This window comes from Amblyomma americanum, chromosome 6, assembly GCF_052857255.1.
Source record: "Amblyomma americanum isolate KBUSLIRL-KWMA chromosome 6, ASM5285725v1, whole genome shotgun sequence".
Taxonomy (NCBI): domain Eukaryota; kingdom Metazoa; phylum Arthropoda; class Arachnida; order Ixodida; family Ixodidae; genus Amblyomma; species Amblyomma americanum.
This window is the reverse complement of record NC_135502.1, coordinates 187609533-187631519: the sequence shown is the minus strand read 5'-3', so window position 1 is coordinate 187631519 and position 21987 is coordinate 187609533. Positions and strand designations below refer to the sequence as shown.

Here is a 21987-nt window from a genome sequence, read left to right as displayed (position 1 = left end):
CAGTGGGCAGAAGGGCCATTCTTCAAGCTCGCCCTATTTGCCCACTGATGTCATCGGTGCCTTGCTATCAATCGTAAACTGCTGTTCCCTTCCATAACCATTGAACATTAGTTTCCTACATATTAATTTTTAGATCCAACATTCTGCTCTGCCTGTCTAACGCATTGACCATGCTTTGCAGTTCATCTCCTGAGTGACCTCCCTTCCTGATGCCCTTCCTTATTGGAATTTTATTGCTGACTGTATGAAGGACTACAGCAGCTCTGCAGTCGTTATAGATATCTTCCAGTATTTTCATATAAGACTCTTCTACACCCAGATTCTGCAACACCTGCACGACTGCCGAGGCTTCCACAGAGTCAAATGCCTTCTCATAATCAATGAACGCTATACAGTCGAGCCCACATATAACGGCCCCACTTAAGACTAACTTTTGCACATAACGAACGAGACCTGCGCGACCGTCAAAATATACATTGTTTCAATGGCACAAAATCACACGTTACGTATAACGAGCGTCATTAAGCCCTGCTGATCGGCTACAGCGAACGGACGGCGTAAACCCGGCGCCGCGATGCCAGATAGCGAGGTACCCTTTCCACGCCGACGCGCCTTCCCTGCCCCCTCCTCACAACTCCTCTTCCCTCTCCTCGCTCTCTTGCAAATCCGCGCGTGGCCTCCGCGATAAAGAGAAACTATAGACCGTGGTGCCCATTTCCATTGCAATCAGCGGGAGAGGTGATGAAAGCGGTCAGGGCGGAGGTGACGGCCACTGACGTGCGGAACTGCTTCCGAAAGGCCAGCTTCGTCGACACGGTGTCTGATGCCGAGCCTGATGCTTCGGAAGATGACCAGCCCGGCGGCGATTTATGGCAGCGCGTCGTCGACTCCGACATGGGGGGGATGATTTTATTTCTGTCGATGACGACGCCGGCACCGCGGGACCGTGCACGGATGAGGGCATCGTTTCTGAAGTGCGGGACGAGAGTGACGCAGAGGAATCAGATGAGGATGAAACTTAGGAACCAGCATCCATAAGCGCGCCTGTAGCATTGGGCTACATAGCGAGCCTCAGACAACTTGTCTGTGCCAAGGGCCTCGGAAGAGCACGTTTCTGTTTTAAATACTGGAAACCTCCCTCATCGGGTCTGCGCTGCAAAAACACGTCCATCATAGACTTTTTCGCAAAGCAAAAATTTTGTGTTTTGACAAGCAACTGTCTTTAAAGCTGTGGTCCACTTACTACAATCTTCGGGATATAACGAACGGACGCCGTGTGACGCTCATGTTCGTTATAAGTGGGCTCGACTGTATATAGAGGTTGGTTATACTCTGCACATTTCTCTATCACCTGACTGATAGTGTGAATATGGTCTAGTGTCGAGTATCCTTTACGAAAGCCTGCCTGATAATTTGGTTGAGTAAAGTCTAAAGTTGTCCTGATTCTATTTGCAATTACCTTAGTAAATATCATGTAGGCAATGGATGGACAGTAGGCTAATTGGTCTAATTTTTTAAGTCCTTTATGTCTCCTTCCTTATGAATTACGACATTGTTAGCATTCTTCCAAGCTTCTAGTATGCTCGAGGTCATAAGACATTGAGTATACTGGGTGGCTAGTTTTTCTAGCACTATCTCCCCTCTGTCCTTCAAGAGATCTGTTACCTGATCCTCACCAGCTACTTTCTCCATTTGCATTGCTCATAAGGCTTTCTTTAGTTCCTCTTTCATTACTGACGGGATGTCCCATTGCTGTGCGCTACTGCCTCTCTTATTAACGTTCTGATTGCTTTGGCTACTGTATGGATCTGTGTAGAGTTCTGATTGCTTTGGCTACTGTATAGATTTGTGTAGAACTCTTTGGCTACTTTAGCTATCTTATATATGTTGCTAATGACATTGCCCTCTTTGTCTCTTGGTGCACACGTCTAGTTTTTACCTAGGCCTAGTTTCTTCTTCACCTCTTTTAGGCCACCCCTGTTTTTTAGAGCAAGCTCGATTCTCTCCATATTAAACTTCCTTTTATCGGCTACTGTGAGCTTATTTATTACACTTTGGTGGCTCTGCCAGTACTATTCTGTCCTTAGGGTTAGAAGCTTTCATACTTTGGCATTTCTTAATCAGATTTTTTGTCTCCTGAGATAGCTTGCCAATATCCTGTCAAACCATCCTTCCTCCCTATTTCTACTGCACACTCCGTAATGGTACCAGTGAGATTGAAGATTGTCTTCCTCAGTTAGAGCCGAATATGTGTTCTGCAGTGATATTCTGAATTCCTCTACTTTCTCTCTTACTGCTAACTCGCTAATGGGCTTCCGCTTCACTAGTTTCTTCCATTCCCTATTCAAATCTAGGCTAATTCGAGACCTTACCATTCAGTGGTCGCTTCAGCGCACCTTTCCCACGACCTCCACATCCTGCACAATGCCAGGGTGAGCGCGTAGTATGAAGTCTATTTCTTCTTTAGTTTCATCACTGTGGCCCTTCCACGTCCACTTCCTGTTTTTCAGTTCGCGAAAGATGGTATCCATTATTATCTAAATTATTCCTCTCAGCAAACTCTACCTATAACTCCCCTTTGCTATTCCTGGAACCTATGCCATAGTTGCCTAACGCCTGGTCACCAGCTTGCTTCTTGCCTACCTTCACACTGAAGTTGCCCAATAGTGCAGTATACTGTGATTTTACTTCGCTCACTGCCGATTCCACATCTTCATAGTAGCTTTCAACGATCTGGTCATCATGGCTGGATGTAGGCACGTAGGTTTGCACCACCTACAGCTTGTACCGTTATTAAGCTTAATTAGGAAGCAGCTACCCTTTAGTTAATACTATAGAACTCCTCTATGTTGCCAGCTATATCCTAATTGATGAGGAATCTCACTCCCAGGTGTCGTCAGTTCGCTAATCTATGATAGCACAGTTCGTGCCCGCCCTTCAGTACTGTATATGCCTCATCTGTCATAACCTAAGCCCTTTGACATCCCATTTAATACCTACCAGTTCCTCGAACAGCACTGCTAGGATAGCCCCACTGGATAACGTTATAGCGTTATCCAGTGGGGCCAGGTTCAGTTTCCAATAGCAGCCTGTCCAGAGCCACAGACTCTTAGCACCCCCTGCTACATCACAGATCTGACCTTGGTCAGTTGCTCTGCAGCCGCTGTGGACTGAGAGCCGAGGGCTGAGTAGCCATTACGAAAGCCGGCCTGATCATTTGGTTGATTAATGTCTAATGTTCTCCTTATTCTGTTAGCGTATATTTCTGTGAATACCTTGTAGGCAACAGAGAGTAAGCTGATTGGTCTAACATTTTAAGTCCTTGATGTCTCCTTTCTTATGAATTAAGATAATGTTCGCATTCTTCCAAGATTCCTGCATGCTCAAGGTCATAATGCATTGCGCATACAGGGTGACCAGTTTTTCCGGCACAACTACTATCTCCCCTCCATCCTTCAACAGATCTGCTGTCACCAGATTCTCACCAGCTCCTATCCCCCTTTGCACGACTTCTAAGGCTTTAATTACTTCCTCTTTCATTACGAAAGCAGGATGTCCATTTGCCCTGCCTCTCTATCTCAGCTACTCTATAATATGCGTAGAGCTCCTTGGCTAGATTAACAATCTTCTCCATATTACAAGTGACGTTGCCCTCCTTGTCTTTTAGCAGATACATTTGATTTTTGCCTATGCCTTGTTCCCTCTTGACTGCTTTTAGACTACTTTCGTTTTTTAGAGCACGCTCAATTCTCTCCATATTATACTTTATGCCAATTACCTTTTGCTTATTAACTTTGATAGCTCTGCCAGTTTTGATCTTACTGTGGGGTTAGATACTTTCATGTTATGGCATTTCTTAATCATTATTTCTGCCAGTGCTATTCTGTCCATAGGGTTAGACACTTTCATGCTCTGGTGTTTCTTAGATATGTTTCGTCTTCCGAGAGCGCTTATCGGTATGCTAACCATCCTACTGCCTACTTCTACTGTGCACTCGTTCACGATAGGTGTGGATTATCCTTCATTGCTTGAATGGTAAGATCATCCTCCTCTGCTAAAGCTGTATATTCGTTTTGCTACGAAATCCTGAATTCCTTTACTTTCCCTTTTACGACCAAATTATTGGTGGGCTTCTTTCGTACACGTTTCTTCCATTCCCCATTCGAGTCCAGGCTGATTCGATACCTTACCATCTTATGGACATTACATTGCACCTTGCCGAGCACCTCCAGATCCTGCACAATGCCAGGGTGAGCACACAATATGAAGTCTATTTCTTTTTTAGTTTCTTCATGGGGCTGCCCCATCCATGTCAACTTCCTGTTCTCTCATTTGCGGAAGAAAATATTCATGAGCTGTGCATTATTTCGTTCTGAGAACTCTGCTAGTAACTCCCCCTGCTATTCCTAGAACCTATGTCATAGTTGCCCACTGCCTGGTCTCCAGCCTGGCTCTTTCCTATGTTGGCATTGAAGTTGCTCATCAGTGCAGTGTACTGTGTTTTTACTTTAATCACTGCCGATTCCATGTCTTCACAGAAGCTTTCAACTATCTGGTCATCATGGCTGGATGTAGGCGTGGAGGCCTCTACCACTTTCAGTTTGCATCTCTGATTAAGCTTAATTACCATAAATGCTGTCCTCTCCTTAATGAACAACTGCTGCCCTCTCAAACATGATTTTTCTGTTTTCAGATATGTCCTTACCGATCAGGAATCCCACACCTAGTTCTCGTCTGCCCGATAAACCACAATAGCATAGTGTAGGCGCCACAGTGGCTCAACAGTTATGATGCTTGACTGCTGACCCGAATGATGTGGGTTCGATCCCGGCTGTGCCGAACACATTTCAGTGGAGGTGAAAGCCACAGGCCTATGTCCTGTGCGATGTCAGTGCACATGGCCAAAATTATCCGGAGCCCTCCACTATCGCATCCCTCAGCCTGAGTCGCTTTGGGAAGTTCAATCCCATAAGCCACAATAGCATGGTATGTTCCCACATAGTATACATCTGGCCTCCTAACCTCACTAAAACCAATGACATCCCATTTACTATTAAACAGCGTGCGTAACAGGACGTACACAGGAAACTTGGAGACAGAGGAAAGAAGCTTCTTTCCTCTGTCTCCAAGTTTCCTGTGTACGCTGTTTAATAGAGATGTATCAACTAGCCCGTCGGAAAGTTCTACCCCATTTACTACTCACTAGTTCAAATAGCACAGCTCACTTAGCCTAACTGGATAGAGTTCTAGAGTTAAACATTGCCAGGTTCAGTTTCCAACGGGGGCCTATTCGGAACCAGAGATTCTTGGCACCCTCCGCTGTGTCACAGATCTGACCACTGCCTTGGTCAATCACTCCGAAGCCACTGGGGACTCAGGGCAAACAGTAGTTTGGTTTAATTTGGTTTATGAAGGTTTAACATCCCAAAGCGACTGAGGCTATTGGGGACGCCGTAGTGAAGGACTTCGAAAATTTCTACCACATAGGGTTTTTAAATGTGCACTGACATCGCACAGTACACGGGTCTCTAGAATTTCACCCCCATAGAAATTTGACCACTCCAGTTAGGATCAAACCCATGTCTTTCGGGTCAGCAGCCAAGAGCCACAACCACTGAGCCACCGTGGCAGCCTGAGGGCCAAGGGTTAATTGGTTTATTCACATCGGAGGTTGTGGCCAAGTATTACGCCGGTGTGGCCTAATACTGTTGTGGTGAGATGGTGTGAAGTGTACTCTAGTCACCATGATCAGGCAGCACCCCAAGTCTGGATATGCAATTCAATCAACGTATGTATATTTTTTTTAAACCTCTCTTACCTTTTCACTCATCCCATTCTAAACTTGTTAAGAGAGCAATTGCTAAGCAATGCCTGAATAATGCCTTGAAAAAATCCTGTTGTCATTCAATGTGCCGTAGTTTCCAAAGGCAGGCGACTCGCCTCGAGTCAGCCGGGTATCCGATCAGCCTTATTGTATCTGTGTCCGAGGGGATGCTGAAAGATGTTTTATCTGGAGTGCCACAGGGTTCTGTGCTCGGACCGTTACTGTTCCTCATATTCATCAATAACATACCTGTCGGCCTCAGATCCACTGTCAGACTGTATGCAGACGATTGCATTTTGTATTCCCCAGTCACGTGCCTTGATGATTTGTGCGTCTTACAGGCTGACCTTGACAAAATTTGTGACTGGTGCTTGAAGTGGGGCATGGCACTGAATGTATCTAAGTGTTTCCATGTGCAATTTACAAACAAAAAAAAAGAAAATTTTAGGATCGTACCTCGTAAACCATGACACTATCCAAACTATAGATAAGGTTAAGTATCTTGGTGTTATACTCACAGCATTCCTAGATTGGACAGCCCACGTTGACATGATAACTGCCAAAGCTTCTCGTCTTTTGTATTTTTTCCAACGGAATTTCAAAAGTTCTCGCCAGGTAATAAAAGAAACATTATATTTAACAAATGTCAGGCCAGTATTAGAATACGCTTGTGTAGCATGGGACCCTTTCACGGGTACACTCATTGACAAATTAGAAAGGGTACAGAAATGTGCAGCAAGGTTTGTAACTGGGAATTATAATTTTCATATAAAGAGCTCAGAACTTCGCGACCGTATTGGGTGGAAGACTTTGACAATCCGAATAAAAATTTGCAGGCTGAAGTTCTTGCATAGCATTTACAATGATTGTACCGGTATTAATAAAAACACTTATTTAAAGCAGTCATCTTAAATTTCGGAGAGACTAGACAACACAAAAAAGATTAAGAGTTATCAATGCCGCATTAATGTATTTAAGTATTCGTTTTTCCCCAACACAATTCTGGACTGGAATAAGCTTCCGAATGATGTGGTTTGTGCACCTCATTTCCAAAGTGCTGTTGAAATGGTGATCTGATGTATTTCTTCAAGGTCTCGTACATTTTAGCAGCGCTGTGCCGATCTATGTTACGTTTTTTTTTTAGTCTACTGATAGTATTGTTGTTACCTTGCTGACATGTTTCCCAATATCTTCTTTGCATGTGTTATTATATGTAGCTATATCCCCCCTACAATAATGCCTCATGGGCGCTGTAGGTTTAATAAATAAATAAACAAATAAATAAATAAAAGGGATAAGAACCCTTGTGACAGAAATGCCCAACGGACAGTGGTGACTCCATACTTGCATAACACTTCGCATCGCCTAAAGAAGATTGCGAAATGCAGTGATGTCAGAGTGGTGCTCTCTGCTCCTGAAAAGCTGGAAAAGCTGGTGAAAATGACTAATCCGTTCCATAAGCCTAAAGAGCCATGCACTATCAAACACCATGATCCTTTTGTGGCATGTGCTTCTGGTGCGGTATACGAAATTCCCCTCTCGTGCGGCTCTAGGTACATAGGTCAAACTGGCCGATGATTAAATGAAAGACTGCTTGAGCACAGGAGGATAGTAGGAAATTACAGGGACAGAAATCTATCTGTACATTGCTATGACTACGCTGAAAAGAACAAAAATCCATGTAAACCGTTCTTTAGCGCGTTCAAGATAGTAGCCAAGCATAAATGCCAGGATGTAAGAGAAATAATAGAAGCAGATCTGATTAGGAAAGTGGGTGTGTCATGCGTCAGCGCACCATCTGGTGCACTGACAGCCAAAGAAATTAATTTTCTGAAAGACATAAGAGCGCAAACTGGCAACATGGACGAGGAAGGGACCAGGACGAGCGCTACACTTTCAGCACGGTTTATTCAGGGAAGAGCGTATATATAGCCTCTGACCTTATCCATGCTCTTAATCTCAATTTGCCAAACATCTACCTGTCACAGATATGCCTCAAGAAACATCATTTCACTGTGCCAGATAATAACCGAGGTATCACTGATGCAATTGTCCCCTCGTTTTTTGATATAAAAGGCTTCCACGAGCTCATGTTCGGTCTTATCTCGGCTTTTCAGTAGCACTTTGCATTCAGGCAGTCGGGGCTTGCAGACTATACGTTTCTCTTTCGAGCATGCTTGGCAGTGGTCTGGAAGATGGGCTCCTTTCTTATTCAATGAATTCTTGTGTTCAAGCAGGCGCTCATTAAGACACCGGCCGGTCTGTCCAACGTACACCTTCCCACATGTAAGTGGGAACTCGTACACCACTCCTTTCTTGCAGTTCGGTGTCTGATGGCGCACTCTTGCATTTCCTTTCTCCCAATACGTGAGCACATTCCGGCTAGTTTTCGCGGCGCTGAAAATACCACGTTGACGCCGTACTTATTGGCCACCTTCTTGAGATTATGAGAGGTGTGGTGTACGTAGGGTACAACTTCCGGCCTTTCCAGCCTTTTTTCTTGAGGTCTGTTTTCATTGCTGCCCTTCAGCTTTTTCAGCAAGGTCTGCGTCACGGAGAGAACCAGGGGAGCCGGGAAGCCTGCATTCTGCAACCTGGACACCTGAGATGCAAAGCTGGCGTGCATTGCATGCGAGTTACAGCCTACAACTGACTTGGTGCAGTGTCACTGCAATGGCCGCCCAAAGATGAAAATTGAGTCTGGCAGTGCTCCTTTCCCAAACACAGCACTGAGAAGAAGGGCACATCCTCTGGCAAATGTCCAAGCAGCTCGGAGGAAAAGTAGAGCGTGACTGTGCAGAGCATCACATGCTTTTTCCTTTTTGATCCCACTGATCCCCACCTTTATGAGAGGCTCAGAAAAAGCTTTTCATGGCAATGGAATGGAAAGTTGGGCTACTTGGATCATGATGGGGGCGCAAACAAAACGGAGACACAGAAGTCTTTCTGTTTTCATGATGAACCCCTTCCATGGCTGCCACTGGACAATGTCTCATGAGGGGATATAAGAGGCCAAAAACCTTTACAAGTTCGCTGCCCCTTCCTGTCTGCCTGCCCCACCTCTTTGCATGCCATCCGGCTCCAGTGTCCACCAGATGTGGAAGACTAGATTTTTGGGTCCAGTGTGCACCTATATTTGCCAGCAGGCACACTGTCGCAATAAAATGATAATTGCGGATGGAAGAACACTATTCAGTAATGAAATGATTCATTTCGTTTTCATGTCGACAGTTTTTTATACCAAATTTCACAACATGAAATCTGAAATTTCCTCGCATGACACTTGTGTGCATCATTTCAAGTTTCGTCTGCCCATGGTAATTTATGGTGACAGTTACACCAAAGAACGAACAAGCAACCAAAATTCGGCACCCTACTTTTTAATACAGAATGGTGGAAAAATTTGCCACAACACAGCAGCCACACAAAAAAAAAGAAGCCAATTGTCTTGTGATTTCAACATGGAGACCAGAAATGACACACAGAAGCAGTGCAGATGCCACCCACAACAAGGAGTAAATTTCAATTAGCATCCGCTGGAGAACAGCCATAGAGCTTTCCCAGAAGTTGAAAAAAAAAAATTCATCCAGGTGGCTGTGGATGCCTCCCCTTGCAGGTTTCCCAAAAATGTTGACCAATTTGCTTTCGCTGTTAGCTTAGCTGGTTCGATCCCCAGGCCAAACACCAATCCTTTGCAGCTGTGAGGTTTTCGCCAACCTTCCATGAAGTTTGACACCAACGCGGGTATTTTGCATTGTCAACACTTCCCTGATAGAGCAAAACACACATCCTTTCTGCTCTTTCATTTGCATGAGCTCCATCCAATTTCTGTTCTCAGTAAAAATCCCATCTTATAACATTTTCTGGGTATGTCGATGTATGTTGTACAGCAATGCATTAAGAAGTTTCCTGCCACACAATTCAAAATGCTCACACCTCTGTGATCAGTTTTCTTCAAGTGAATAGTGGTGCAGCCTTACCTCTGGACTACGCACGAAAAACTGTGTCCAAACACGAAAAAGAAAAATCTTTAACTGGGAAAAATTTCTGACAAAAAGTTAAAAAGGCATTCAACACACCCCGTCAGAAAACAAGAGAATCTAGAATATATGTTTACTGAGCCAAAAATGAGCATATAAGATACAAAATAAGATATGGCTCAATTCTACCTGATGGTATTATTTGAAACTTTCAGTAACATCTTTTCAATTTTTTTGGCTTGGCATCTATCTAGTGTTAAATTCGGTTGTACATGGATGTATCTGTACCCTCTTTCCTTAACAAAACCTCCTAGGTGTATTTGTGTTGTATTTGAAAGTTTGGAAATACATTAAAGCTGCGAACTGGGCGAGTTGGTATTGATTCATATTTGAACAGCGCAATAAAACAACGGGACACAGTGTGGTTGGGCCAAATATGAATTAGGTGCACTCAAACTTCATTTTTCACTTTCGTTTCGGTTCGAGGCTTGGTTTTAAGAACTCAGTGCGACAGTGGTGTGTTCTGGGTCCATTGTGCATGGATGGAAATTGATGAAGACGACAACATCCAGAGCATAGCCCGAGAGAATTGCAGTTAAACATACGGGATGTTCAGCAGCGCAATAAAACAGTGGTGGTCTAATGCGGAGGCCAGCGAAGCTGATCTGTTCACGCTGCCGCGGGTTCGAAGCCCACTCGCCACCTTAAAGTGTTTTGCCATAAAACATTCTGGCCATAAAGCCTGCTGGCAGGCTGGTTGCCAACTGCCAGAAGCTTCGGACAGACAAAAATTGGCAAAATCTAAGATTGGGGTTTTAGTACACTAAAAATAAACAATGCCACCCTAGCACGGACTTTCACTGCTCATGGCAGTGCTGTAGCCCCCAAAATATCCATCCGTGATATTTCAACTGAAATACAATGCTTTCTTGTAATTTATAGGGGGCTTGTTATATGCTGTGCTTTTCTGTGTAACCTGAAGGATGATACAATTATGGTTTACTAGCATGTACCCTTTATGAAAATTAGCCTCTTCTATTCGTTGACTCAATGAACCTAGTACCTTGTAAGCAAAAGCTATTAAGTTAATTGTTGCATAATTTATCAAGTCTTCATCGTTCCCTTCTTTATGCATCAGGATAATATCTGCAATCTTCCATGTTTCCGGTGAATTCAAGGTCATTATGCAGGTTGCAACTTTTCCTGGCAATTTGTCTGCCTCTATGGTTCCTCAGCAGATCTGGAGTTATCTCCCTCTTTCTTTCACTGCCCCTAGAATATCCGTTTCTTCAATCCCGCTACCATCAACATTTCAGCTATTGTCTGTTACTTCAACTCCCTCACAGAACTGCAAATGACACCGACCTCTTGGCATGACTTTCATTGCTGCTTTCTGCCTACATGTATGTTAATTCCCTCACATTTTGCATTTCTTGGATGGTGATGGATGCTTTTCTATTGTCACCATTTCGGCTTCTTTGGGTTGGATTCTATTTTATTGTTGTTCTTTCATTCTTTTACCTTTTTTTTAGCCTTCTCAGTCTCTCACAACTCATGTTGGTTCTATTAGGCCGGCATGTGTCCGTTTCTGTATAAAGTGGGAACTGTCCATATGGTGGTGTAGAGGCAGAGCACCCGCCTCGCGTGCAAGAGGACCAGGGTTAGAATCACAGCGCCGCAAAATTCTCCACCGGGTTTGAAAAAAGAACTCCGCGTGTCGATGGAGTTGCATAACCAGGCCTGGGGTGCGGGCTGATCTCGGTGACCAGAACCGAAAACGCACTCCCTCATCAGAACAGGATTTGGCCACGCTGGTGTAGTACTTGGCCACAACCTTCTATGAACAAACCAGTTAACCCTCGGCCCTCAGCGGCTGCGGAGCAATTGACCAAGGCAGCAGTGAGACCTGAGACGCAGCGGAGGGTGCTAAGAATCTCTGGCTTTTAACGCTAGAATGTTTAACCTTTAATGCTAGGATATTTAACGCTAGCCTAGCGGTGCTGTTCAAGGAACTAGTGGGTATAAATGGGATGTCATAGCATTTAGTGAGGTTAGGACAGATGAGGCATATACATTACTTTTTTGTTTATTATTTTAAGGGGTTTCATGTCCCAAAGCGACTCAGGCTATGAGGGACGCTGTAGAAGAGGGCTCCGGGTACCTGCGGTTCTTTAACATGCACTGACATCGCAAAGTACACGGGCCTCTAGCATTTCGCCTTCATCGAAATGCGACCACAGCGGCCGGGATCAAACCCGTGTCTTTCAGGTCAGCAGCCGAGAGCCATAACCACTGAGCCAACGGGGCGGCATACTAAGGGGCGGGCACGTACTCTGCTATTGCTGATTAGCAAACAGACGAGAACTAGGCGTGGTACTTACATTAATCAGGATATAGCTGGCAAGATAGAGGAATTCCATAGTATTAATGAGAGGGTTACAGCTATCATAATTAGGTTTAATACGAAGTACAAGCTGGAGGTGGTGCAGGCCTATGTGCCTACATCCAGCCATGATGACCAGATCGTTGAAAGCTTGTATGAAGACAGACATGGAATCGGCAATGAAAAAAGTAAAATGAAAAGGCAGGCAAGAAGCAGGCCGAAGACCAGGTGGTAGGCGACATTGGGATACGCTCCAGGAATAGCAGACGGCAGCTATTAGTAGAGTTTACAGAAAGGAATAATTTAAGATTCAGGAATACCTTCTTCCCAAAACGAAAGAACAGGAAGTGGATGTGGACGAGTCCAAATGGTGAAACTAAAAATGAAATAGCCTTCATACTATGTGCTCACCCTGGCATTGTGCATATTGTGAAGGTTCTCGGAAAAGTGCATTGTACCGACTACAGAATGGTAAGGTCTTGAATTAGCTCAGACCCAAAGAGGGAACAGAAGAAATTAGTGAAGGAGAAGCCCCAATAATGAGTTAGCGGTAAGAGAGAAAGTAGAGGAATTCAAGATATCACTATAAAAGAGATATTTGGCTTTAACTTAGGAAGACCATGTTTATGTTGAAACAATGACATAATCTCACAGCTATCATTACGGAGTGCGCAGTAGCAGTAGGTAGTAGGATGGTTCAACATGATACTCACAAGCAATCTCAGGAGACAAAAGATCTGATTAAGAAACGCCAAAGCATGAAAGTGTCTAACCCCGCAGACAGAATAGAACTGGCAAAGAAGTTTAGCATGGAGAACATCGAGCATGCTCTATAGAATGGAGGTAGCCTAAAAGCAGTGAACAGAAAACTAGGCATAGGTAAAAACCAGGTGCATGCACTAAGAGACAAACAGGGGAAATGTCATTAGCAATATGGATAATACAGTTAAAATAGAAGAAGAGTTCTGCACAAATCTATACGGTAGCCTATGTAATCAAAATGTTAATGAGAGAGGAAGCGGCGCATAGCAACAGGACATTCTGCAGTAACGAAAGAGGAAGTAAAAAAGACATTGGACCAATGCAAAGAGGAAATCAGCTGGTGAGGATCAGGTAATAACAGATCTGTTGAAGTATGGAGCAGAGATTGTGCTAGAAAAACTAGTCACCCTGTATACACAATGCCTTATGACTTCGAGTGTACCAGGAGCTTTGAAGAATGCTAACACTGCCTTAACTCATAACAAAGGAGACAAAAAGAACTTGAAAAATTACACATCGATCAGCTTACTGTTCATTGCCTAAAAGGTATTTACGAAAGTAATTGCTAATATAGTCACGACATCATGGAATCATAACGCTGGTAGACGAGGACACAGAGAGGACACACACACACAAATGCGCTTTCAGCCCATTTGTGTGTGTGTGTCCTCTGTGTCCTCGTCTACCAGCGCTGCGATTCCACGATGTTCGAACTAAACCAGCAACATACCCTGCATAGTCGGGACAAGTTTACACTATCAATCAGGTGATAGAGAAATGCGCAGGATATAGCCAACCTCAATATATAGCCTTCACTGATTACGAGAGAGCATTTGACTCAGTGGAAACCTGAGCAGTCATGCCGGCATTGGGAAATCAGGGTGTAGAAGAGTATTATATGAAAATACTGGAAGATATCTAGAACGGCTGCATAGCTACCAAAGTCCTACATGGAGTCAGCAATAAAATTCCAATAAGGAAGGGCGTCAGGCAGGGAGGTCACTCAGGAGATGAACTGCAAAGCATGGTCAATGAGTTAGACATGTAGAGCAGAATAGTGGGTCTAAAAATTAATGTGCAGAAAATTGAAGTAATATTCAACAGTCTGGCAAGGGTACAGCAGTTTACAATTGGTAGTGAGGTGCTGGAAGTGGTAAAGGAATATGTCTACTTACGGCAGGTAGTGGCCACTGATCCGAATCATGAGAAGGAAATAACTATAGAAGAATAAGAATGGGGTGTAGCACATATGGCCGGTTCTCTCAGATCATGAATGGCAGTTTATGAATATCCCTCAAGAGAAAAGTACACAACAGCTGTATCTTAGCAGTACTCGTCTACGGGGCAGAAAAGTGAAGGCTAACGAAAAGGGTTCAGCTTAGTATTGAAGAAGCGTAGCTTGTTGGGCCAGTTGGTGCATGGTATGTGGAAAAAACCAGCGAAAAGGACGCATTCACAAGGAGGAGAAGTACACAGGACAACGCTGTCCTGTGTACAGCGTTGTCCTGTGGACAGCGTTGTCCTGTGTACTTCTCCTTGTGAATGCGTCCTTTTCGCTGGTTTTTTCCACATACCATGGGTTCAGCTTAAGTTAAGGTCAACACAGCGAGCCATGGAAAGAAAAATTACAGGTGTAACGTTAAGAAACCGGAAGTGGGAACAGGAGAGTGGGTGAGGGATCGAGCACGGGTCAGTAACATCCTAGTCAAAATCAAGAGGAAGAATGGGCTTGGACCGGGAATGTAATATGAAAAGAAGATAACTGCTGGGTAACGGAGTGGATTCCAAGAGAAGGCAAGCATGGCAGGGGGTGGCAGAAAGTTAGGTGGGCGGATGAGATTAAGAAGTTTGCGGGGATATGGTAGCCACAACTGGCAAAGGACAGGGTTAATTGGAGAGACATGGGAGGGGCTTTTGCCATGCAGTGGGCGTAGTCAGGCTGATGATGATCATACCCATGCTTTGTGTGTAGTGTACTTTGGTTCATGGTCATCAGGTGAAGTGTACACAGTGCTGCATGTATAATATAACCAGATGTCTTACTTCCAGGGGCAGCTTGCCAGCCTCCTGGCTCCTCTAATTTTATTCCACTTTCTGTGATAACATTTGTATGGTTGCCATTCAACAATTACATGCTAGGGATGTCTTCCTCTGCAAAAATGAATATCTGCTCTCAAACTAGATCCAAATCCTGTATCTTCTAACCGCTAGCTGGTTTTGTTTTCATAGTCCTCATTAGTCTTTCCCTTTTCAAACCTAGCCTCATTCTACACCCCATCCTCTTATGGTTTCTACACTTTACCTAGCTTGCATGATGCCTGGATAGGTCTACACCTGAAATCTGAAGCACAGAAGTAAGTGGTTAACCTGGGATAAGTGTTCACACTGATCATGAGAAGAGGTGCAACAGTTGCTAAGTATATATTTCTGTTGGGCGTGTACACCTGCAACGAAATCTACATAGAAATCTAAACCATTTAGACCTTTTTTGGGATATGTAATGAGCTGCCAACACATACATCATGCTTTGCATAGCAGTCACTCTGGTGTCTCTTCCTAATGGAATGTCATCAGCCATACCGAAAGTACCACATTGGCATCAATGGACATTACTATCACTGAATCAATAAATATTGATCTTGATTGGCTTCTAGCAATAGCATTTTGCAAACTACTGCAACCACTTGCCCATGAGCCACACGTGTTGACTGAGTGACCTTATTTTATACACTCAGTTTGCAATGCATCTGACACATGGCAACGCATTCTAGCGGAACAGCGCTACGTATTGCGCATGTTTTTTACGCGAATCCCAGGTCGCTGAACACCGAGCCGCACGCACATAAAAAAGAGAAATCGCCGCTGTGTCGGCTAACTTCCGATCGACTTGAGTCGAAGGAAACTGCGGAGGCACAAGAGACAGGCAGCGCCATCAACATGCGATTACTTGTCGACACTTTACACAGCGCATTCCAACGTTGCTTTTGCCACAATGCCGACAGGTGGCGTGGCATGAGTGGATGCCACCAAATCCAGTAATATTGACAATATCGTCGCTTGGCGACCGCCCCCCCCCCCCCCCCCCCCACCTGTTAACACGCATTCATGTAAAAGAAAAGCTATGACGAAATTTAAAGCAAACGAAAGGAACCGGCTGCAATACGGATCAGCGAACGGAGCGTTTTAGAAGCTACACTGCAAGGTGTGCCGTGTACACGCTGTCGTGACAGGCTATGCAGCCCTGAACAGCATGCTGAACAGATTTCCTAAGGCTGCAACTTATTTTTTTGTTCGCGTGCACTACTAGGCTCAAACTTTGTTAGTTAAAAGGGGAAGCACTGACAGCTAGCCTGACTATAGCTCGAAACACGGCACCCATAACCGTAACGTGACCGCCACAGCTGCTAGGGGAGTTGAAATAATAGTTGTTTTTTGGGGGAAAGGAAATGGCGCAGTATCTGCCTCATATATCTTTGGACACGCCGCAATTTCTGCGCCACGGGAAAGATTGCCAGTATGCATCGCAAATATTGTAGAGAAGCCCTGGCTAGACTTGATTCGCGAGACTCTCCGACATTGCTGCGGATAGCAAGCTTAAGCTTTAACCTTTCCCGCTCACTATGGGCGCTCCGCGAATCATTTTAATTGCCCACGCAGCTACGGAGTGCGCGTGCTCGAACACATTTCAGCGCGTAACGGAACTGTCACACGCGTGGCATCCTATAGAGACCACGTTGTGTTTAGCATCGCGTGTGCGCTCTGCCAGCTTGCGTGCGGGGCAGCTGCCAGACATGTACCACATTTCCCCCGGGCTCCAACTAGCACGGAGCCCGGGCCGAACAGGGGCGAGTGCCAACCCGGGGCTCAGATGATCGCAACCGTGCGCGGAACAACAGATAGCTTCGTTAAATCGGCATGCGATATTGGGGCCATCTAGCGCAGCGCAAGACAACTAGAAGGCGCGCCGCCCGTCGAGGGGACCAACGGAACCGACCTGTTCGAGGGGACCAACGCTATTCTTGTCCATGGCGAGAAATCCGAAACAGAGCGTCTTCATAAGGATCGCACGCACACACACTGGCACCACACAGACTCGCAGCAGCGCCGGGTCCAGCCACTGGCTGCCTGGGGTGGCGAGGAACACGGCCCACGTCGGCCGCCAGCACACCACCACTGACAGCACCACACCGACTACACCGCGGCGATCGCTGCAGCCAATGGGACGCCGCGCAAGTTTTTGAAAAAGGGGGCCTCCGGGTCTCCTGGGAGGGGAGGGGGAGACCGCAGCGTTCCGCGGTCAGATCCGGTCCCGGAGGCTCCTAATGCCGGCGGTGACGGTGCCAGCGGCAGGGAAGGACGGCTCGCTGTTCTTGCAGCTGCAAACTTTTCAAGTGGTGCTCCGCGAGCGAGGCGCGTACTTACATGAAGGATGCTGCATCGCACCTCGGCCACAACTCGCTTCGAATTTGTTCTCAGAAGAAGCGCGGCAGCTTTTTCCGCGCGGCTCATCTGGAAATGGCACAAATGCAATGAGAGTGGAGGAGTGCGCAGTGTGTGAAAGCACACGGGTGACGGGATGCAGTGAGGAATGCAGAGATAACATAACACGCGGCTTAACAGGTTCACAACCGTGGTGTCAGGTCGGGTGTAGCGCGCTATGCCCGTGACGGGCTGGCCGATGAACGCGATCCTGAGGGAGTCAGTACACGCCGCCAGTCCGTTCGCCGCAGCCCGGATGACACCATCGGATGGTCTTCGGGCTGTTTCGATCGCCGCCTTTAATTTTCAGTTTGCCCTGCAAATACGCTGGCGCTCAAAATGTCGGAGAAAAACTAGCAAGAAGGTAAGTTCAACTTATCCGACAGCCAACTGAATTTCAATGGTCTCGATTGAACACAATGTAATTGGTTGATCCAATTGGATTATCCAATAGACAAGCGCATGTTTGTAAACAAGAGGTGTTGTCACACCTGAACGAGCCGCCAGGCATGCTGGGTACTCCTACTTCCGGGTCATTCGGCGAGATGCATGTGTACAGCCGGCCCCGGCACAGCGCTTTGCTTGAAATGCGGAATTGGCAAGCTTGAATTTGACTCTTCATGTGTTAATACGCGCGAAGAAAGTCGTAAAAAAAGGTGAGCACGCTGTACGTGCATTATTATGTCCGCGCTCGACGTTCGGTATTTGAAATAATGGCAAAAAAGCGTTGCAAGTGCGAACGTTAGGGCGTGCATCGTCTGTTCGCACAGAAGTTTAAGACGTTTCATTCACTTGCTAGAAAGTTCGGTTGTTACTCGGCTGCTACATTGATCTCTAATATATTGTTACGAGCTTAGCACGCACGAGGGTTTCTTAGCAGAGGGTTCGATCGTAGCTGGACCGACGAAGCCTACAAGCGTCCTTCCGCCCTTCCTCTTCCTTCTCATCTACCTATTCGTCCGACCGTTGTTCTTCCGTCGATGCTCTACGATGGCGCGTGACATTTCCCTCCGCGCAGACGAAGCCCGTCGGGCGAGTTAAATAGAACCTCTCGAATAAAATCGCTTGAGGTGGGCTACATGCACCACCTGAGACTGGCGTGACCGTTGACCACTTGCAGTTAGGCGTGCTATAACGTAATTCAGATCGCTTATGCACTCTAACACAACAAGCGGTCTAGTGTAGTGTGGCAGCAGTTTCTGACAAAGACCACGCTTGCGTAGAGGTGTCCACTAACACACAATGCCGCCAGGAACATAAGAAACTTGTTGGTGTCGGGCGTCGTAGCGGTGCTTGGAACGCTCTTGCGTTGATAAAATTCGAACGCGGGCAAGCTGGGGAGCTTCTTCAGCTCTGCAGAGTGTGGCATCAAGAGAAGGGTCATCATGAATGAAAAATGGCAGTATGGTATCGAGGCCACAGCGAGGCGCGCGAGCATAGAGCAGGTAGAAGGCGCTGTAGCCAGTTGTGTCGTGTTGTGCTGTGTTGTAAGCATGAGTATAATGAACGAGAGGACGTCATCCCAGTCCTTATGATCCGCAGCGACGTACATAACCAACATGGTGGTGAGCGTCCGATTAGTGCGTTCGACCACACCGTTCGTTTGGGAATGATACGGCGTCGAGTTGCGAAAACTGCAGGCGCTGAGGCAGAGAAGTTCTTCGACAACGTCCGCTGTGAATTGGCGGCCATGGTCACTAACTGCAGGAGGACCGTGGCGAACAGTGACAAATCGAAGTAGGAAATGAGATACTTCAGACGCAGTAGCGGCTGGTATCGCGGCTGTCTCACAATAACGGGTTAAGCAATCTACGCCCACAAGAATCCATCCGTTTCATTTGGAGGAGTGTGGGAAAGGTCCAAAAAGGTCAATACCAACTTGCTCAAACGGGGCTGTTGGAGGTGTGACTGGCCGCAGTTTTCCTGGTGAACTTGAAGTCGGCAGCTTAAAGCGCTGGCATTGCACACAGCCGGCTACATAGCGCTGGATAGTTGAACGCACCTTAGGCCAGTAAAATCTTTGTTATATGCGGTGGAGTGTTCGGGCCATCCCCAAGTGAACACACGTGGCGTCGTCGTGCATAATTTCCAGAATTGGGACGCGTAGGCTTTCTGGCACGACAAGAAGCATGCGGGCTTCCCGAGAAGCGAAATTCTTCTTATAAAGCAATCACTCGCGAATGAAAAAAGTGTCCTTTACAGAATCTTTGGCGCCATCAAACAAACAGTTTATTGCTTGGTCTTTGCGTTGCTCGGTTCGGAAAACTCGAAGATCGTGAAGGCGTGTGAAAGGGAAGCTAAGTATTCATCGAAGTTGTCTGCGTCGTCATCGGTTGTTTCAAGCGGCAAACGCGAAAGACAATCAGCATCTGAGTGTTTACGGCCGCTCTTGTGCACGACAGTAAAATTAAATTCTTGTAGGCGCAAAGCCCATCGAGCGAGCCGTCCACAGGGGTGACGAAGACTCACGAGCCAGCAAAGCGAATGGTGGTTGGTCACGCCGGTGAAAGCATTCCCGTGCAGATAGGAGTGGAAGTGCTGTAAAGCGAAAACAACGGCGAGACATTCTTGCTCGGTAACTGTGTAATTCCTTTCGCACTTCCTCAACGAGCGGCTGGCATATGCTACCACGTGCTGATCGTGGCAGTTGAGATCCCCTTCCGGTGGCGATGAGAGGAAACTACTTGATGATGAAATCGGGGTTTCTTCATGACCCGATGGTTCTACTCGCAAACATTCACATTACTCAAGGAAAGGAGAAGGTTAACTATTTATTTACAACATAGGTAAAAAAACGAGAAGAAACAAAGCAAGGAGAAAACTATTTACATGACTAAATCGTGGATCACACGAATTCAGCCCCCGCTCAACCCAGAGCGCTTGGTTTTAAACCCTCTGTCTCCGCCCTTAGCGGGGACAGCAACCAATAAGATAACAAACGACCCATCTCGCCAATCAGTGGTTAGGGAAAGGAAAACAAGGTCCGCCCACTGATCAGAGATTGGGGAAAAAGTACTGATTAAACATTTGGGAAAGGAGAGGTTGCAATCAAATAGACAAACAACACAAATGCGACTTCCGTTCCCCACGCCACCCGCGGCACCACAGACGCTAGAAACATGTGCCGACGAGGCGATGACTCAGGTTGTTGACAGCAACAAAGAGAACACAATCGTTAAGGGAAGTAGACAGTCGTTACAGGAATAGTGGGTTTCCGGTCACTCAGCTAATATCTCGTCCGTATCTCGTGCGCCCCCGAAACCTCGTCCACCCCTTAACAACCACATGTCGTCAGCTGTTCTTGGTTCGCGTTTTCCCGGCGGGTCATCCCCGTGACGGCGCGGCGTAAACGAGGACGTCCGCTGCACAAAGGAGAGGCAGGGACGGGACGGGCCCCTTTGTTAGGGACTTCCGACCCGACTGGAGCGGCCTTCCTTGAGAACACAAGACCAACGAGTTCGCAGAAAGGTCAGCGAACTCCACACCTCCCAACCAAGAATGTCACGCGGACACTTGCTGTCAGTGTAACATTAAAGTCCGGCCACAAGGTTCCAAGCAGCACTGCGCACACACATACACAGCCTCAATTCGTTCCGTGCACACAAGGTTAGGACACCAATCTGCACATTCCGGAATCCACCATGTCAGATCGGTGCACCAAATTGGCAGAATGATTTCTAGCCACCTACATCTCGAAAAAGAAGATGTTTCCTTTTAGCTTTGTCCACAAGATTGGACCAAAATTCCAATTTATCCGACACGGCGCCGGTTGTGAAGGCTACCGCCGTTATCGGGTCTACATCGTCGTTTTCATCAAAAGCAACAAAGCTCACCAGCTCCCTGCATTCTACCAAGATTGCTGCTGCCATCGTGTCTGCGTTCTCTGCCTCTTTGAATTTCACAGTTGGGATAGGCCTGTCACCGGCTACTTCACATGCAGTTTTACATCGCGCTTCAGGTAGCGCTAGCTGCCTGTACGGCTGGCAGCCGGCATTCTCTTCAAAGAAAACCATGCCCTTAAGCATTCTTTTCTCCCATTTACCTTGACCAGCTTGCTCCCGCTCTTCTGGTAATGAGGTCTTATGCTCCATGTTTAAGCTTGCAGGGATGGGTGCAGTATCCGAATCCCCTAGTTCCCTATCTGCTGCGGAACTCGCAGCTGTTCCTGTTAACTCCCAATCTGCTGCAGGAACATTTGTAGCTTCTGGATTTGCCTGAAGCTCCACTGAACCCTCGAGTCTGTCTCGAACAGATTCGTGCGAGATTCTGAAACGCTCATCGAAATCTGAGCTCTGATGTTCCTCATCTGGCTGGTTCCTTTCTGGCTGCTCTAGTACCGAGTGTGTTTCCGATGTTACTAGCTGCCCTACACCTTCAGCTAGATCTGTCAACACGCACAGTGTCAGCACCGGCTGGCAAAACAACTCATCTTTGGCGGCTAGATTACTATCGACTGCAAAGAGCGTTCTCACAATCAGATCCGCCTTCTCCCCGTCCTCGACCCTTAATGCTGCGTCGGAGTTAGCGCACACTGGCTGGGGTACGATGCTGAGCTCTTG

At 46.4% G+C, this 21987-nt stretch overlaps 1 protein-coding gene across 1 annotated transcript in view; it reads right to left on the bottom strand.

Annotated features, from left to right (window-relative positions):
- LOC144095630 (tight junction protein 1-like) overlaps positions 1-17939 on the bottom strand; it is a 432906-nt gene extending 414967 nt beyond the window's left edge. Inside the window, exons 1-2 of the mRNA XM_077629302.1 lie at positions 17920-17939; positions 16944-17211 (exon numbers count right to left, since the gene is read on the bottom strand). Coding sequence (XP_077485428.1) covers positions 16944-17211; positions 17920-17939 — 288 coding nt within the window. The remainder of the gene's footprint in view (positions 1-16943; positions 17212-17919) is intronic.
- Between the last annotated feature and the right edge of the window lie 4048 nt (positions 17940-21987).